The sequence below is a fragment of the Salvelinus namaycush genome, chromosome 12 (genome assembly GCF_016432855.1).
Source record: "Salvelinus namaycush isolate Seneca chromosome 12, SaNama_1.0, whole genome shotgun sequence".
In the NCBI taxonomy this organism is placed as follows: domain Eukaryota; kingdom Metazoa; phylum Chordata; class Actinopteri; order Salmoniformes; family Salmonidae; genus Salvelinus; species Salvelinus namaycush.
Genome location: NC_052318.1, coordinates 24,007,907 through 24,025,508, shown reverse-complemented (window position 1 = coordinate 24,025,508; position 17,602 = coordinate 24,007,907). Strand labels below are relative to the sequence as shown.

The window sequence follows — 17,602 nt, the reverse complement described above, 5'->3', positions numbered from 1 at the left end:
AGAGCCACCAGAGCCATATTTTATAGGCCTATATATAGCCCTGCTAATTGCAAACTAGATTTCTTCCCCATCCCCCACATCAGTGTGAAACACTTTTTTCCAACACTGACATTGCTGGTCTTTAGACTGTGTAACTTCCATTGTGCTTGCTTTTCTCCCAGACATTCAACTGTTACAAAAAAAAAGAAAAAAGAAATGCTGATTCAGACTGACATTGTCAGTGTTAAAATGCCTACCCACCAAAGGAAAAAAGAGCACCTGAAACATCAGTAGCATCCCAAGTGAAATAAGGTTTGATTCTAAGCGAGCCACTATGTATTCTGTGTATCTTTTGACTAAACGCACAGAGATTATGCACTGCTGTGGTTGGCCTTTGGCCAGGGTCGGCGCAAGAACGTATCAGTTGGAGGGGCATTTGATTTCTATAGGTGGGCCCGTTTTTTTTTGTTAATGGGTGTTATAATAAAGACCATAAGCAGTTTGTGAGTTTGGGGAAGTTTACAATTTATCCTACCATTTCTACCTATCTGTGTGCCCTTTATGATTATTTTTTATATGCACATTTTCATGGAACAGTTTAATTTCAATAATAACGTTTTAGTTTCTCAAAATTATTGTTATGTGGTTAATCATAAAAATATAAATTAAATTATAAAAATCTGAAAGTTAAAATTCAACTAATGCAAGAGCACCAGCCTCTGTCATATGGACACCGTGATCCATTGGCGGCTAAAGAAATTAGCATATGGAACTCAGCCTACAGTGCATTCGGAAAGTAATCAGACCCCTTCCCTTTTTACACATTTTATTACGTTAGCCTTATTCTAAAATTGATTCAATAAAACATTTTCTTCATCAATCTACACACAATACCCCATAATGACAAAGCAAAACCAGGTTTAGACATTTTTGCAAATGTATAAAAAATTTAAAACAGAAATACCTTATTTACACAAGTATTGAAACCCTTTGCTATGATACTTGAAATTGAGCATCCTGTTTCCATTGATCATCCTTGAGATGTTTCTACAACTTGATTGAAGTCCACCTGTGATAAAGTCAATTGATTGGGCACATACCTGTCTATGTAAGGTCCCACAGTTGACAGTGCATGTCAGAGCAAAAACCAAGCCATGAGGTCGAAGGAATTGGCTGTAGAGCCCCGAGACAGGATTGTGTCGAGGCACAGATCTTGGATAGGGTACCAAAACATTTCTGCAGCATTGAAGGTCCCCAAGAACACAGTGGCCTCCATCATTCTTAAATGAAAGAAGTATGGACCCACCAAGACTCTTCCTAGAGCTGGCCGCCAGGCCAAACTGAGCAATCGAGGGAGAAGGGCCTTGGTCAGGGAGGTGATCAAGAACCCGATGGTCACTCTGACAGAGCTCCAGAGTTCCTCTGTGGAGATGGGAGAACCTTCCAGAAGGACAATCATCTCTGCAGCACTCCACCAATCAGGCCTTTATGGTAGAGTGGCCAGACGGAAGCCACTCCCCAGTAAAAGGCACATGACAGCCCGCTTGGAGTTTGCCAATAGGCACCTAAGGACTCTCAGACCATGAGAAACAAGATTCTCTAGTCTGATGAAACCAAGATTGAACTCTTTGGCCTGAATGCCAAGAGTCACGTCTGGAGGAAACCTGGCACCATCCCTACGATGAAGCATGTTGGCGGCAGCATCATGCTCTGGGGATGTTTTTCAGTGGCAGGGACTGGGAGACTAGTCAGGATCGAGGGAAAGATGAACAGAGTAAAGTACAGAGAGAGATCCTTGATGAAAACCTGCTCCAGAGCGCTCAGGACCTCAGATTGGGGCAAAGGTTCACCTTCCAACGGGACAACGACTCTAAGCACACAGCCAAGACAATGCATGAGTGGCTTCGGGACAAGTCTCTGAATATCTTTGAGTGGCCCAGCCAGAGCATGGACTTGAACCCAATCGAACATCTCTGGAGAGACCTAAAAATAGCTGTGCAGTGACACTCCCCATCCAACCTGACAGAGCTTGAGATGATCTGCAGAGAATGGGAGAAACTCCCCAAATACAGGTGTGCCAAACTTGTAGCGTCATACCCAAGAAGACTCAAGGGTGTAATCGCTGCCAAAGGTGCTTCAACAAGGTACTGAGTAAAGGGTCTGAATACTGATGTAAATGTCATATTTCTTTTTTTTGCTTTGTCATTATGGGGTATTGTGTGTAGATTTATGAGGGGAAAAAACAATTGAATCCATTTTAGAATAAGGCTGTAACGTAACAAAATGTGGAAAAAGTGAAGGGGTCTGACTACTTTCCCGAACGCACTTTCTGTCTGGCCAGAAAAAGTATGACATGCTATATTTATTTTTTCCAGACAGCATCAGATACATGGACTACAAGTATGGAGATAGAGGGGCACTGTTTCACTCTCTCAGATACTTTATCAGAGATTGATACGTCTTTCTGTTGGCGCACGTCTCTGTCAAATAAATTATCAATATTTTATTTGGACAGGCAAGGAGGTACGGTAGGGCGGCCATGCCCCCTAGGGCCCGACCATAATGCCGGCCCTGCATTTGGCTGTGCCTCATGCTGGTCATATTACCTTTGGGCTGATTATGGATTGTGAACCAATGACAGTGAAACATCAGGCACTGCATAAGTTTATAACAGACATTTTATTGAAATAAGAGCAGATACAATGACAAGTTGGGGATGAGGAGTGATGCAGGATCAACAGGCTAGCTTGAGAAGGCTAAAAAAAATAGTCATTTCAGTTGTCACATTATTTCTTACTACAGCTGTTCTGTAGGCCTATTCCTGGTTGCTGGGCTTATGAGTAAGTACATTTTTCTCACACATAGTTCTGGGTGGGAAACCCAGAACCAAATACGCCTTTATAATAACATCTGGTCATACTACCAGGTTACGGTTCGGTTTAGAATAAGTGTTAGGGTAAGGGTTAAGTTTAGGGTCAGAGCTAGGGTTGGTAGATAGTTAAAATGTTACTGATAGTCCATCTAGATGCTCTACAGACTATCCAAAAAAAGTGTTACCCAACATCTTGCTGGGGACACATACAATCAAACTGTGGCCAAAGATCAGACCTTCCTATGTAGCTAAGTGTCGTTTTGAGTGAGGGAAACAGACTGCTAAGATTTCTTGGGAGCATTGGACACTGCTTCTATTGCAGGTTCACAGGCACATCAGCATGTATGGTAACATTACAATTAAGAAGCTAAAGTCACAAACACAATTGGTACCCTTGAGACTGCTTTTTACATTGGCTTAAATAAAATGATTAAAATGTTTGAGCTCAACTAGCAGAGGTATAACAACAATGGTCATAGAGATATGGCATATTAAAATCACATCAGTTTGTATACATTTATAAATAAAACTTATTTAGATCACTTTCCACATATGAGGACTTGGTATATAACTGGAATATAATGCCACTGTGTTTCTGTTATGGATTTCAAGCACACTTATTCTGGTAGTAATATAATAATCTTTCATTAGTTGTACAGAACTTCATGTCTACAAACTATACCAGGTCACTGCACAGTATAATCATATAGGGGTGACCCTGGTCCTTTAGGTGGGCTGCAAGCACTACATATCCTCCATGTTCAGGATAAAGCAATGCCAGGGAGGTGGTTTTAACAGCATAATAACACAAACACATACACTAGGCATGTCATTGATGACAGTATGGGGTTGTTCCCTAACAAAGCAAAATATCAACTCATATTGACCCTGGCTTTGGGTTTGGGGTTTAGTTCTGTTTAGATGAACAGCTGCACATGGAATATAAATAACAATCTTACAATTAAAGAATAATACATACTATCTCATTGGAATCAATGTAACATGAGAACAGCAATACAGAATGGACAACTCATTCCACACTCACTATTGGCATATTCATTAATACTGCAGCACAAAACCAGCAAAGGGACGTGGATTATTGGAACTCTAGGAATGACAATCTAGGAATGGCTATAGCGGTGTTTGATTGTTGTGGCAGGTCGAGCAATCAGAAAAGGGATGAGAAGCATGAAATGATCAGCTGCCTGCAAGCACCAGTAAAAAAGGAATGGCAGACGGGAGCAAACATAATAATAGCTACCATAAATAGCTGTTTATCATAGTGGTTACTAAAACGAGAAAAGAATGAAATCCACTAATGCATTAAAATCTATTTCATGTTCCCTGGCTCTGCTCTCACCACTCCATATTGGCTCAGAATGGTACTTGATGCATCATAGAGACTTAGCAACTGGTTCAACTTGCAACTTCGGCTCCAGCAAGGCCTGGTAGATGGCACTCAATCGAGTATGGTTGGGCAAGTAGGAAAAGTACCACGGAAGAATATAAAGCATTAAAAAGAATAGACACAAAAACATATATGATATTACACTTTTCAATATTGGAAATACAGTACAAAGAGGTGGGGCGATGGCTTAGTGAATATGAAAGGTTTCTTCTTTTTTGGAGAGCTTCACCATCAACCACATTTTACGACATTAAGACATTTAGTTAAGGATGGACTGGGGATGTCACATTCTCCCATGGAGGTAAGGATGGTGGAGAGGAATAATGCATGACTAGAACACTAACAGCTGCTGTTTGTTCTTGAAGAGAGGTGTGGAGTGGAGGGTGGTGAGTGAGTGGACGGAGAGAGAGTTCAGTTCTTCAGGACTGAGTCGTACACCTGGTAGACATACTGGGTCACCTCAGGAGCCCGGCACTTCAAGGACAGCTGGAAGAGAGGACATGCAAATATATAGATTGATGTACAACTATACTGTAGGTTACCTTTCAGCTCAATAACTCTGAACACTTCACCTTATCCACTGCACAATACTTTAATTGCTTTGCAACTCTTTTCATTCGGGACACTTCATGTAAACAAAATTATATAATACAATAATATATAATAGTGTTATTGAGTATGCCTACAAAGTATATTAAATCAGTTAATGCATTTTCCTTCAACCAGATTTAACATCTGCATTAATCAGTTTCTATTGACAGTGGCCTAATTAAGTCTGAGACTAATTGAAAAATCTTACCACCCCTACTCACGTTTCCTGATTATTGGATTCCACAGATGTATTTTTTTTTTTTTTTAAGTCTCACTTTCTATCCATACTTCCTCTTTACAAACTCTACAACATGAATAAATACTAGTACGTAGTCAGACATTCTCATTATGGCCTGGTCCATATGTTGTCACTGTTCCATGACAGGCCTTGATGCTGTCCCAAAGGTATTTGTCTGAGAGGAGTCAATAAATTGTCCACACAAAAGCAGCCCTTGACCATTTCGAAAAACCGTTCGGCCTCTGCTAAGCCTTTGCTAGGTGCATTCTTTCAGTGGCTTAGCAACAATAAAATTGTTGTACTTTATGTACCTAATAAAATCAAATGTTATTGGTTGCGTACACATATTTTGCAGGTGCAGCAAAATGCTTATGTTTATAGCGCCAACAGTGTAGTAGTAACTAACAATACACACAAATCCCCCAAAATAAAAATAAAGGAATTAAGAAATATCAGAACAAGCAATGTCAGAGTCCGGAATATAAATATCTATGTATATGATGGTGTGTATAGACTGGAACACAAAGCCCTACACTTGTCCTCAGAGACACAGAAAGGTTGATATGAACTGTTAATGAATTAACCCCAGTGTATTATCTATGTATGGGGGGGAAAAACGTAGCCATGGCCATCACAATAGCTCACTTTCTATTATCAGTCTTCCACTGCCCTGATGTCATAGGATAAGTGTTTGTTCTCAACTGCTTTGACGGGCTAACAGTCTTTTGACCCATAGCAGAGCCGGCTTTCAAACCAGTTGGTCACAAGCAAGATTTATTTGCTTGCAAATGAAGTTTCCCCAGGAACTGTCTCTTTCTAGAGTCTAACTAATCTACCCTATCCCACTGTTATCCACAGGCTGCAGCAGCATGACTGCTCTGAGGGGACCCTGGGTTGAATTCCCATTATTAATCAATTAGCTGGAGACTGACAGCATGGCCAGCCAGGCCAAACAGGCTTTTCCTCGAGGAGACACACATCACAGGTAATCAAGCCAGGGAGCAGCCAGTGCCTGAATAGCTGCCTGTAAAACAATCAGGGTGAGGAGGCACTAATCTGGAGATTAATGTAGTCACCCAGCCAGGCAGTCAGAGAGAGTGTGGCAGGCAGAACACAGCAGCCTCTGACAGTTGGGGACAGCAGCACTGAAGTTCCACTGTGGAGAGTACCAGTGGGTAAGCACTACCATAGAGACGGTCAGAGAGCTGGGAATCCTCCATGGTTTACTGATGCTGACATTTTTTTTGCCTGGAGCTTCACATGAACACGAGAATTGTTGCTAATGCATAACACAAATAATCAAATTTTAGGTCTTGTGACACATTTTGACAGGTGGTTTACTTGAAGAATAACAATAAGAAAATACTGATAGACAGTTGATCTGGCGAGGACAGAAGGCTATCGCTGTGTTCATTTACAATTAATACAGTCAGCAAATGGAATATCATCCACCAATGAGTATGGTTTTATTGGATGTATGAAAGCCAGCCCTCCTTATTGCCAGGAAATATGAGTGTTCTGCTACACTGTTTGTTTTCTAAAGAGCCTTCAGCTTGACCACTGAGCTCACAGATCTTCCCTGACAACAACCTCTAACTTGACACTATGAGCCATAGAGACCTGTTAAAGAGAGAAGAGATCAAGGCGCCCCATTAACATTTGGTTAATGGGGCGCGGCTCTGTTGCAACCTGCAGTGTGTGTGACGTTTGGTGTGGTGTGGTGTTATTTTATGTTTTTAATTTGTACACTTAGCTTACAAACAATCTGCCAACCATGGATTTACAGTGGTGGGGTGTTGGACTGATCTTGTTGATCGTGTACATACCCGCTATGAACGGACTAAATTATGAAAACGCTGCTGGCAGTGGAATCCAATACAGCAGGGAGTTCTTACTACAATGCAACTCAAATACAAACGAGTTGGATATCCCAATGGCCCATCTAATACCTGATTGTCTGCGAGTGGATTACAAACCCAAATGCAAATGTGGAAAACGCGGGGGAATCAGACAAAGACTTAAAATTTTAAATTTTTTCCCTTACCCACCACCTTGTAGATCAGGGGTGTCAAACTCATTCCACGGAGGGCCTAGTGTCTGCAGGTTTTTGGTTTTTCCTTTCAATAAAGCCCTAGACAACCAGGTGTGGGGAGTTTCTAACTAATTAGTGATGTTAATTCATCAATCAAGTACAAGGGAGGAGCGAAAACCCGCAGACACTCGGCCCCCCGTGGAATGAGTTTGACACCTGTGTTGTAGATTAATGCCAGGTCACTGAGGGGGAAAGCGGATGAGTTGTCAGCGAATCTGTGCTTCAAACACGAATATCGGGAGGCCTGTTTGCTGGCATTTACTGAGACTTGGCTGGATGACAGAGTCCTGGACAGAGAAGTGGAGCCGGCCGGCTTCACTCTGGTCAGAGCGGACCGTGATCTGACAGTCACAGGGAAACTTCACGGCGGGACGTCTGCCTGCTTGTCAGGGACCAGTGGTGTAAATCGATCCTGGTAAGAGACAGACTCTGTACCCCCGACATTGAACTGCTTTCTGTGTCACTGCGACCTTACTATCTGCCCCGTGAGTTCCCCCAATTGTTTGTTACCGTTGTGTACATTCAACCTAAAGCTAATATAACAAAGGCGTCAGAGATTATTTATAATCTGTCACAGAAACTGGAATCCATCTCCACCGACGCACCCAAATATATTTTAGGGGATTTTAACAACTGTACCTTGCACAAAGTCTTGCGCACATACCATCAGTATGTGAAATGTCACACTAGGAAAAATAGGACTCTTGATATGTGCTATGGGACAATACCAAAGGCGTTCTCTGCCACCACCAGACCTCCCCTGGGGACATCAGACCACAATGTGGTCTACCTCAGGCCAACCTACTGTCGGCTGCTGGAGAGGGAGAAACCCACAGTTCAAACTGTCCAGATCTGGAATGACAACAGTATCACTTGTCTCCAGGGGTGTTTTGACTGTACAATGTGGGAGGTATTAGAGGACAGCAGCTCTGATCTTGATGAACTCACAGATGTTATTTCAGACTATGTAAACTTCTGTGTTGAGTCAGTTGTGCCTACTAAGACCTGTAAAATCTTCCCTAACAACAAGGCTTGGGTATCAAAACATCTAAAATCACTACTTGATAGGAAGAAGGCAGTTTATGCTGGGGGTGATAGACAGGCTTTAAGAGATGTACAACGTGAGATCAAAAGACATACTGGTGGACAAGGAGGCATACAAGCAAAGGGTGAAGAGGACCCTCTCCTCAGGAAACGCAAGGGTGGCCTGGCAAGGGATTAAATCCATGGCTAGTGCCCCCCACACAGGCAGGGAAAAACCAGTGCTGACCTTGGGAGATATGAGGGCCAGAACATGGCTAATGAACTGAATGTTTTCTTCTCAAGATTTGAATCAGACAACGTTGTGTCGGAGGTAAAACAAATGGAAGCATCATTACAAATGTTTGAGAGAGTTGTTGTCCAACAGTCTGATGTTCTAAAGTTGTTCAGGGGATGTAACACATACAAAAGCCCAGGCTCAGACAAAATAAGTGGACATGTGTTAAAGCACTGTGCTGAACAACTGGCTGGTGTTTTTAGACATTTTCCAATCCTCACTCAACCAGCAACACGTTCCAGTATTGTGGAAAAAATCAATAATTATACCAATTCCTAAAGCATCTAATCCTTCTGTGCTGAATGACTACCGCCCTGTCGCCTTGACATCCTTAGTAATGAAATGCCTTGAGAAAATTGTGAAAAGTCATATTCTCAGTGTCACCCAGAAGCTCCTCGACCCATTTCAGTTTGCCTATCAGCCTAGCAGAGGAGTTGATGATGCCATTCTTACACTCCTTAACATGGTCTATAGACATCTAGAGGGTGCCAAATCCCATGTCAGGGTTCTGTTTGTTGACTTTTCTTCTGCCTTCAACACAATCCAGCCTTACATTCTGGCACAGAGACTCATTCGGGACTTCTCCTTAGATGGGGGGCTGGTTTTGTGGCTGTTGGACTTCCTGAGCCAACGCTCACAGCGAGTCAAAATAGGTCCCCACGTGTCGGATATACGCAATACCAACACAGGCTCTCCTCAGGGATGTGTTTTGTCCCCACTTCTGTACTTCTTGTACACTAATAGTTGTACTAGTTCCCATACTGACAGACACCTCGTTAAGTTCGCTGATGACACTGCCTTGATCAGCCTGTTGCATGATGACGAGGAACATCATGGCCCGGTCCTAGATGACTTTGTAGAGTGGTGTGAGGAATCACACTTGGTCCTCAATACCAACAAGACCAAAGAGATGTGCATAGACTTCAGGAAGCGTACAACACCTACCTCTGCAACATCTATCAGAGGTCAGAATATAGAAATTGCAGAGGAATATAAATATCTGGGTGTCCTTTTGGACAATAAGCTTCAGTGGAGTAAATGTACAGATCTGATCTACAAAAAGAGAAAACAGAGACTGTACTTTCTCAAAAAGTTGGGATCTTTTAATGTAGATTGTACTATATTGACTCTGTTTTACAAATCTTTCATTGAGAGTATTTAAACTTTTTGTATTGTTTGTTGGTTTGGCATTGCCACTGTCAGCCAGAGAAATATGCTGAGAAGGATTATCACCACAGCAAGCAAGGTACTTGGAGTCAAACAGACAAGCCTGGATGAGATCTTTAAGGTCAGGGCCCTCCGCAAGGCCCACAAAATAATTTTAGACCCAAGCCACCCCCTGTACCTGGACTTTGAGCTACTCCCCTCTGGGCGCAGGTATAGGGCACCCCTCAGCAGGAAAAACAGAACTAGACAATAATTTGTGCTAGGTGTGATATCCCTCCTAAATAGCTCAGGCGAATGTTCCCATCGACTCCGTAAGGCCAGCAGGCTAGTCTTTAAAAAAAAAAAAAAAATATTATGTTTTATTTCTTATTTCTTGGTACGTAACTTATGAAAGTTGTAGTGTCAATTTTGTTTTGTATTTAATCGCCACTTTGAATGTGTACTTTGAATGACACTGCAACAAAAGTTCCCCATGGGGACAATAAAGTCAGTAAGTAAGTAAGTTGTCAGAGACTCCGCTGAGGTGACATAACCAAAGAAAAAGTACAGGACTATAACTTAGGGAAAAGAAAGCACTTGAAAGAAATAATAGGAAACTGGAGTCAAGACATTTCTCAAGAAAGTTAAAAAAATCGCAATATAAAATATAATGTTTTGGATAGACCTCACCTGAATACATTCATCAGGATGTATGCATGTTTGGCCTTGAATGGCTAAGAAATGAATCAATTAAGGACCTGTCTATGAGTATGGACTCACTAGACAAACTGACTTGATGCACCTGACCAAGCCTGCCTTTAGGAGCTATTAGCAGTGCTACATGGGGCTTTTGACCTTGTTCATGGCCTGCCATTACTCTGTCAGATGACAGGTCATTCCCAATGAGCCCTCGATGATGAACAGGCTCCTTCAAACACATGATGAGGGAACAGGATATGGCTGGGTGTGTGTTAAACAAAGAAGATCGATAACTTTCATTACTTCCATAAACCATCTCTAGGTACCACTGTACTACCTCCTAGATGTAACATGCACTTTATTATAAGAGAGTGTAGAGAAGCTGCTGTCTAGGGCCTTTGGGGTATGTTCAGCTGGAGGGAAAAAACACAAAAATGTGTTTATTTCCCTCATACTCTAGTGAGGGAAGGGTGGAAATATTAATACAGTCAACAAATGGAATATCATCCACCAATGAGTATGGTTTTATTTGATGTATGAAAGCCAGCCCTCCTTGCCAGGAAATATGAGTGTTCTGCTACGCCTTCTGCTTGGCACTTCAGACCTTTACCGACAAAAACGTTATACATATGTGTGAGTTCTGAATTAGGAGGGTTGAGGTTCGGTGGGTGTCTTACTGTGTAGTTGGGGTTGCCGGGTTGGATGCGGAGCTCAGCCAGGATCCAGATGCCGTTGGTGAGCTTGAAGGACTGGTAGAGCATATCCTGGCCCTCCACGTTCCTCTTGGCGATGGTGTAGATGTTGTCGTTCTGCAGCTTCCCCGACACCGTGTCTGCAAGGCCACATTACATACGAGTCAGGAATATAGTTGAAGTAGGGATCGAAATGTAAAAACATTTTGGGGGGGAATCCTGGTTGAAGGATTTCTGGAATCATGAGGGAATAAGCTGAGGGGGAATCTTTAAATTGAAAATGTAAAAAAAATATATATAATGGAATTTTGCAACTCTAGGTGGAAATCAGCGCTACATAGAATAAAGGCCTTGGGCTGAGCTTTGCCTAAGGTTGACTACTGTTAAGTGCACATTGGATAAGTGCATTCTCTGGTGTATTGCGGTTCAGCAGTTCAAATTCATTCTTTGTACTTACCGTACTTATTTAGACATACAGAACTGAGAGAGGAGTTATCTATTGACTGAGGTATTGTACAATAGCAGCTTCATTTTCGGGACGCTTCATTCTCTAGTCTACGGATTAGGAAGAGTTTCCATTATTGGTTTGCAGCTTCATCTAAAAACTAGGACTGAGGGACTCGATACAACAAGATGGAGATGAAAATTTAATGTAAGACAAAATTCGGAATAATAATAATAGCTTTATCATATCCTGTTAGCTGCTCTTGACTCATATTAGACTACACACGTTGCCTGATATATCATTACATTTCCATGACCTACATCAGCTGTCCCAGTCAATCTTTACCCTTAAGGCAACTCTAATGGTTTCTCTGTGAGCCTGGCTAACTACTGGCAGCAGGGAGCAGCTCAGCTAATACATCTACATTAGCTTCACAAAACAACTGCAGGAGCTAAGTCCCTCCTTTGTGCTTCTACGTGAGGAAAAAGAAAGTGTCACGATCTAAGTAGAACTTTAAGGAAGGAACAGAGCTAGGATAACTTCTAACAGTGCATATGCTGCACTCTTATTGTGGACTGTCAGGACAGGGAGTAGCTACTACAACTGCCAGATCTCACATCTAGATGTGGGGATGGCACTACACACTAGGTCTAAGGGGCTTTAAATCATAGGTCAAAGGACTAACTACCACTACCATAACCGCTGACCCTGAGGCCCATGTCCCATTGTAGGTCCTGTCCTGAGCACTGGTCAGTGCCACCACTCTCACCCCCTAGTCACTCTGTTGTCTGGGGGCAACAGGGCATGGTGTGGGTTATCATTAAAGAGCTTGTGTGAAGTCTCCTTCAGGGAAAGAGGGAGTGGAGAGGTGAGGCGAAGAGCCTTGAAAGGAGTCCTGAGAGGCAGGCGGTGGATGGAGAGAAGGAGAAAAAGGGTTAAAAAAAAAGAAAGAGGCAGGACTAGTGACAGTGGAAAAGAGAAGTTGATCTCTCCTACAGCGCAGTGGAACAGCTTTCTGTACGAAGTGTCTTTATTAGGTTATAGTCTGCAGGGAGACTTCTAGTGGGCAAGGCTTCCACGCTCTAACCATTTACCTTGGAGCAACACTTGTCAGTCATAGATGGCAGGTGACTGTTTTTTGTTACCCCACTTTGTTTGAATGTGAGTGGCAACTTAAGTGGTCAGTGGCTTGTCATTTTCAAGGCAAAAAATGAATTGTCGAATAGTCTTTTTAAGGGCAGAAAGGATGTCTGTTGTATTCTAATAACAGCCGTTGAAACCATCCAACCACTATCACATTGACATGTTATGTCTTCAAATGAAGAAGAGAGACAAACACTGATTACTGGGCAAATGTGATATACACTAAAATCAAAAGCATGATTCAAGACCATTTAAAGTGATGAGAGATTACCCTCATTAGCTAGCTAGTACATTGCCAACTTGGTAACAAATGTTTCGTATTTGCTATACCAGTCATACCATTAGTATACAATAATACTACACCACCAGCTTCAATGTCATACAACTCTCCTTCTGTGGCCTCCAACTGCTCTTAAATGCAAGTAAAACTAAATGCATGCTCTTCAACCAATCGCTGCCCGCACCTGCCCGCCCATCCAGCATCACTACTCTGGACGGTTCTGACTTAGAATACGTGGACAACTACAAATACCTAGGTGTCTGGTTAGACTGTAAACTCTCCTTCCAGACTCAAATTAAACATCTCCAATCCAAAATGTAATTTAGAATCGGCTTCCTATTTCGCAACAAAGCATCCTTCACTCATGCTGCCAAACATACCCTCGTAAAACTGACCATCCTACCGATCCTCGACTTCGGTGATGTCATTTACAAAATAGCCTCCAACACTCTACTCAACAAATTGGATGCAGTCTGTCACAGTGCCATCCGGTTTGTCACCAAAGCCCCATATACTACCCACCACTGCGACCTGTACGCTCTCGTTGGCTGGCCATTGCTTCATAGTCGTCGCCAAACCCACTGGCTCCAGGTCATCTACAAGTCTTTGCTAGGTAAAGCCCCGCCTTATCTCAGCTCACTGGTCACCATAGCAGCACCCACCCATAGCACACGCTCCAGCAGGTATATTTCACTGGTCACTCCCAAAGCCAATTCTTCCTTTGACCGCCTTTCCTTCCAGTTCTCTGCTGCCAATGACTGGAACGAACTGCAAAAATCACACATCTCCCTCACTAGCTTTTAGCACCAGCTGTCAGAGCAGCTCACAGATCACTGCACCTGTACATAGCCCATCTGTAAATAGCCCATCCAACTACCTCATCCCCATACTGTATTTATTCATTTATCTTGCTCCTTTGCACCCCAGTATCTCTACTTGCACATTCATCTTCTGCACATCTTCCATTCCAGTGTTTAATTGCTATATTGTAATTACTTCACCACCATGGCCTATTTATTGCCTTACCTCCCTTATCTTATCTCATTTGCACATACTGTATATAGACTTTAAATACTGTATTATTGACTGTATGTTTTTTTTATTCCATCTGTAACTCTGTGTTGTTGTATGTGTCTAACTGCTTTGCTTTATCTTGGCCAGGTCGCAGTTGTAAATGAGAACTTGTTCTCACCTAGCCTACCTGGTTAAATATATATATATATTTTTTTAAATTTGTGACTCATGGCTCTACAGTGGCTGTGGAAAAAGCCTTGTTTTAAATTAGGCTAATGGAGTATTGCATGTCAAGCAGAGTACAGATTATTGTATGGGACAATATACACACTTGTGTTTGTACTTTGTACTTTTTAAGAAAGATCAATTCAAAAATCTATTTTATTGAGGAAATGTAATCATTGTTTCTCTTAATTTTGATAAAAGAGAAGAATGTAATGAATTGAAGATTATTTGATGTAAAAATCTAAATGTACACTTTAAGGTTGTCTCATTAGATTTGGGATGGTGGGGAAAAAAATGGGGTCCCTGCTGAAAAAGTTTGAATACCACTGCTCTACCATTATCTTAATATGAAGATGAGAAAAACTCACAGTTTCAGTCTGAATTTACAATAGAACAATTTACTAGGTTTGGAAATGGAAGTACAAATAACTAATCAAACCAACAACCCATTTCCCAGAAAACGCATTTCTCTAAAGAAGCTTATAGAACACAGCTCCCTCTCACACTGTATTTAGCTCACAGAGTGCCAGTGACAATAAACATGAAAAGAGCCTCCAATCATTCCATTAATTTCCACACTCCAAAGCTGCTTATCACAGCCAAGGTGAGGGAATGCATGAGCAGAGCTGTCCTTGTAACCTGGGGCTGGAGAGGGTCAATACTTTGTGACCCCAGAGTGGTGTAGGAGGATCAGGCATTATTGGAATGGAAATGCTGAAATATGGAGAGAATGAGAGTGTGTGCATTTGTGTGTTTGAGAGAGTGTGTGTATGAATCTGTATGTGTGTGCACATGTGTTCCTGTAGGTGTGCGTGGAACGATATCGACAAATAAATTGTAGGCAGGTGTGTAACCCTGGAACCTAAGGTGGTGATGTTGTGATTACTGCAACACAGCAAGAGGGTTAGAGGAAAAGGCCAATTCCACCAATGAATGCTACCACTTAAAACCCCAAGTCATGTTATCTGATTCTCCAGTAAACCAGTAGCATCTCTTTTAAACCAATGCCCTCAGCTCTGTGTTTAATCAACTGGCTTCAGTGTAGTGAACAGAAATTAGGAAATTATTTGATTTTGTGGTTTGATGGTTTCTAAGGTCACCTGTCCATTTTGGTAAATCAGACCTTGCATGTGGACTAAACAATAACTAAAGCTACTCCCCTCCAGATACTACCTTCCCAAAACAATAACTGCCCTCTCTGTCCTGTAGTTGGCTCAACATGTTAGATCAGTGAAAGGAGAGGATAGTAGTAATTGTGATTCAGACTTGAGCTCTGTGAAGACAACAGGCCAAAACACCACTAAGTCACCGAACACAAGCACACAGAGATTTCATATCTGTTAAAAAATTACTAAGCTCGAGACAAGAATAGCCACCAAGGTTCAAATTCAACAGCACAGCGTGAACAGCTCTGATGATAGACATTGAGCACACAGTACACATTTTTATTCCAAACCTGTATCACTGTTTTCATACCATGGAGTAGTGGACGAAGGAAAACCCAGAGATTAAAATAGTGACAGCCCTTAGAGTACATATCATTGTTAGAGATATGTTATTTTTTTTAGAAACACGAGCAATGGACATTAGAACGGTGAAAATCTGTCCTTTGGTCTGATGAGTCCAAATTTGAGATTTTTGGTTCCAACCACCGTGCCTTTGTGAGACGCAGAGTAGGTGAACGTATGATCTCAGCATGTGTGGTTCCCACCGTGAAGCATGGAGGAGGAGGTGTGATGGTGTGGGGGTGCTTTGCTGGTGATATTTTGGTGATTTATTTAGAATTCAAGGCACACTTAACCAGAATGGCTACCACAGCATTCTGCAGCGATACGCCGTCCCATCTGGTTTGGGCTTAGTGGGACTATCATTTGTTTTTCAACAGGACAATGACCCAAAACACACCTCAAAGGCTGTGTAAGGGGTATTTTACCAAGAAGGAGAGTGATGGGAGTGTTGCATCAGATGACCTCCACAATCACCCGACCTCAACCCAATTGAGATGGTTTGGGATGAGTTGGACAGCAGAGTGAAGGAAAAGCAGCCAACAAGTTGTCAGCATATGTGGGAACTCCTTCAAGACTGTTGGAAAAGCATTCCAGGTGAAGCTGGTTGAGAGAATGCCAAGAATGTGCAAAGCTGTCATCAAGGCAAAGGGTTGCTACTTTGAAGAATCTAAAATATTAAATATATTTTGATTTGTTTAACACTTTTTTGGTTACTACACGATTCCATGTGTTATTTCATAGTTTTGATGTCTTCACTTTTATTCTACAATGTAGAAAATAGTAAAAAATAAAGAAAAACCCTTGAATGAGTAGGTGCGTCCAAACTTTTGACTGGTACTCTATAGCTTTCGTCCATAGATGTAAGGAGACCTACCTGCATTTAAGTGGCACTCCTTAATCTGGTACTGCAGCTCGTTCTCATTGGGGATGTCTTTCCAGGTGGCCAAGAACACCTGTCGCTCTGATGCAGATGAGGGGAACAAAAGAAGAGTGACACCAGAACTGAGCAGGGAGCTACTTCCTCTGAAAAGTCTATTTTATACCAAGGGTCCTCGAGTTGGTCTAAAATAAACTCTTTGGTGATAATGAGTCTACTGTTATGGTAATGACCTGGATATTGAGTGTTTGTGACTTGCTTCCAGACACACGTACCCATTTTGCCATCCTCCACGAAGAAGATGTTGAGTGGGATAAGCCCGCTGAAGTAGAAAACGTCAATGTTGTTCTTCACAGCCACCTGTGGACGAAAGACAACGTCAACCCAACGTTAATATGACATCAGTCAGTGGCGTAGTGCCATGTGCAATAGAGGTGGCTGATTTGGACATAATGGAATGGAAGTCCTCAAACATATGAGACACAGCTGAGACAGACAACTGTAAATATAGAATTGCTCTAAATAAGAAAAAGTGCGGTTGAAATTTCATGCAGTGTGTCATGTCTAGACAGAAGTAAGACTGGAGACGTTTCTATTTGTGAGTGTGGGTGGCGAGGGCTTGAAGCTGATCAAGTGTCTGGGCTGTTGGACTCTCCGACTAACGGAGTACAGCCCTCATGGGCACTCTGAGCTCTCTCTGAACTTGATTATCATGGCTGGCCTCATGGAGAGTGACCCTTCGGCATCGGCTGGTAGTCCTGTCCCTACTCTGTTCATGAAGACATTAGCAGGAGACCAGACCCCAGCCGGCATCACCGTAAATGACAGGAACACTGTGTCCAAGTTGCGCACTGCCAGGCACCGAGGACACACACACACAAAATGGCTGTCTCAGCTGGAGAGCCCTGTCCACTAGGGTTCTTTGGGCTGAATATTTTCCGGCTCCATCTCTCTCTGAGCCACTAAACAGTGAGAATGAGCTGACTGGAACTAATAAAGTCTGCTCATGGATGGGCTGCATTCCAGGATAGCTGAGTAGCTGTCATATTTGCCATTCTATAGGCTTACATGCTCT

The 17,602-nt window shown here is 42.3% G+C and overlaps 1 protein-coding gene across 3 annotated transcripts in view; it reads right to left on the bottom strand.

Moving 5' to 3' along the window:
* Nucleotides 1-2,639: 2,639 nt before the first annotated feature.
* Nucleotides 2,640-17,602, bottom strand: part of ap2b1 (adaptor related protein complex 2 subunit beta 1) — a 127,157-nt gene continuing 112,194 nt past the window's right edge. For all 3 annotated transcript variants that reach the window (XM_039005366.1, XM_039005365.1, XM_039005367.1), the window contains 4 exons: nucleotides 16,803-16,887; nucleotides 16,525-16,611; nucleotides 11,021-11,175; nucleotides 2,640-4,745 (listed from right to left, as the gene is read on the bottom strand). In XM_039005366.1, coding sequence (XP_038861294.1) covers nucleotides 4,671-4,745; nucleotides 11,021-11,175; nucleotides 16,525-16,611; nucleotides 16,803-16,887 — 402 coding nt within the window. In that variant the 3' untranslated portion in view covers nucleotides 2,640-4,670. The remainder of the gene's footprint in view (nucleotides 4,746-11,020; nucleotides 11,176-16,524; nucleotides 16,612-16,802; nucleotides 16,888-17,602) is intronic.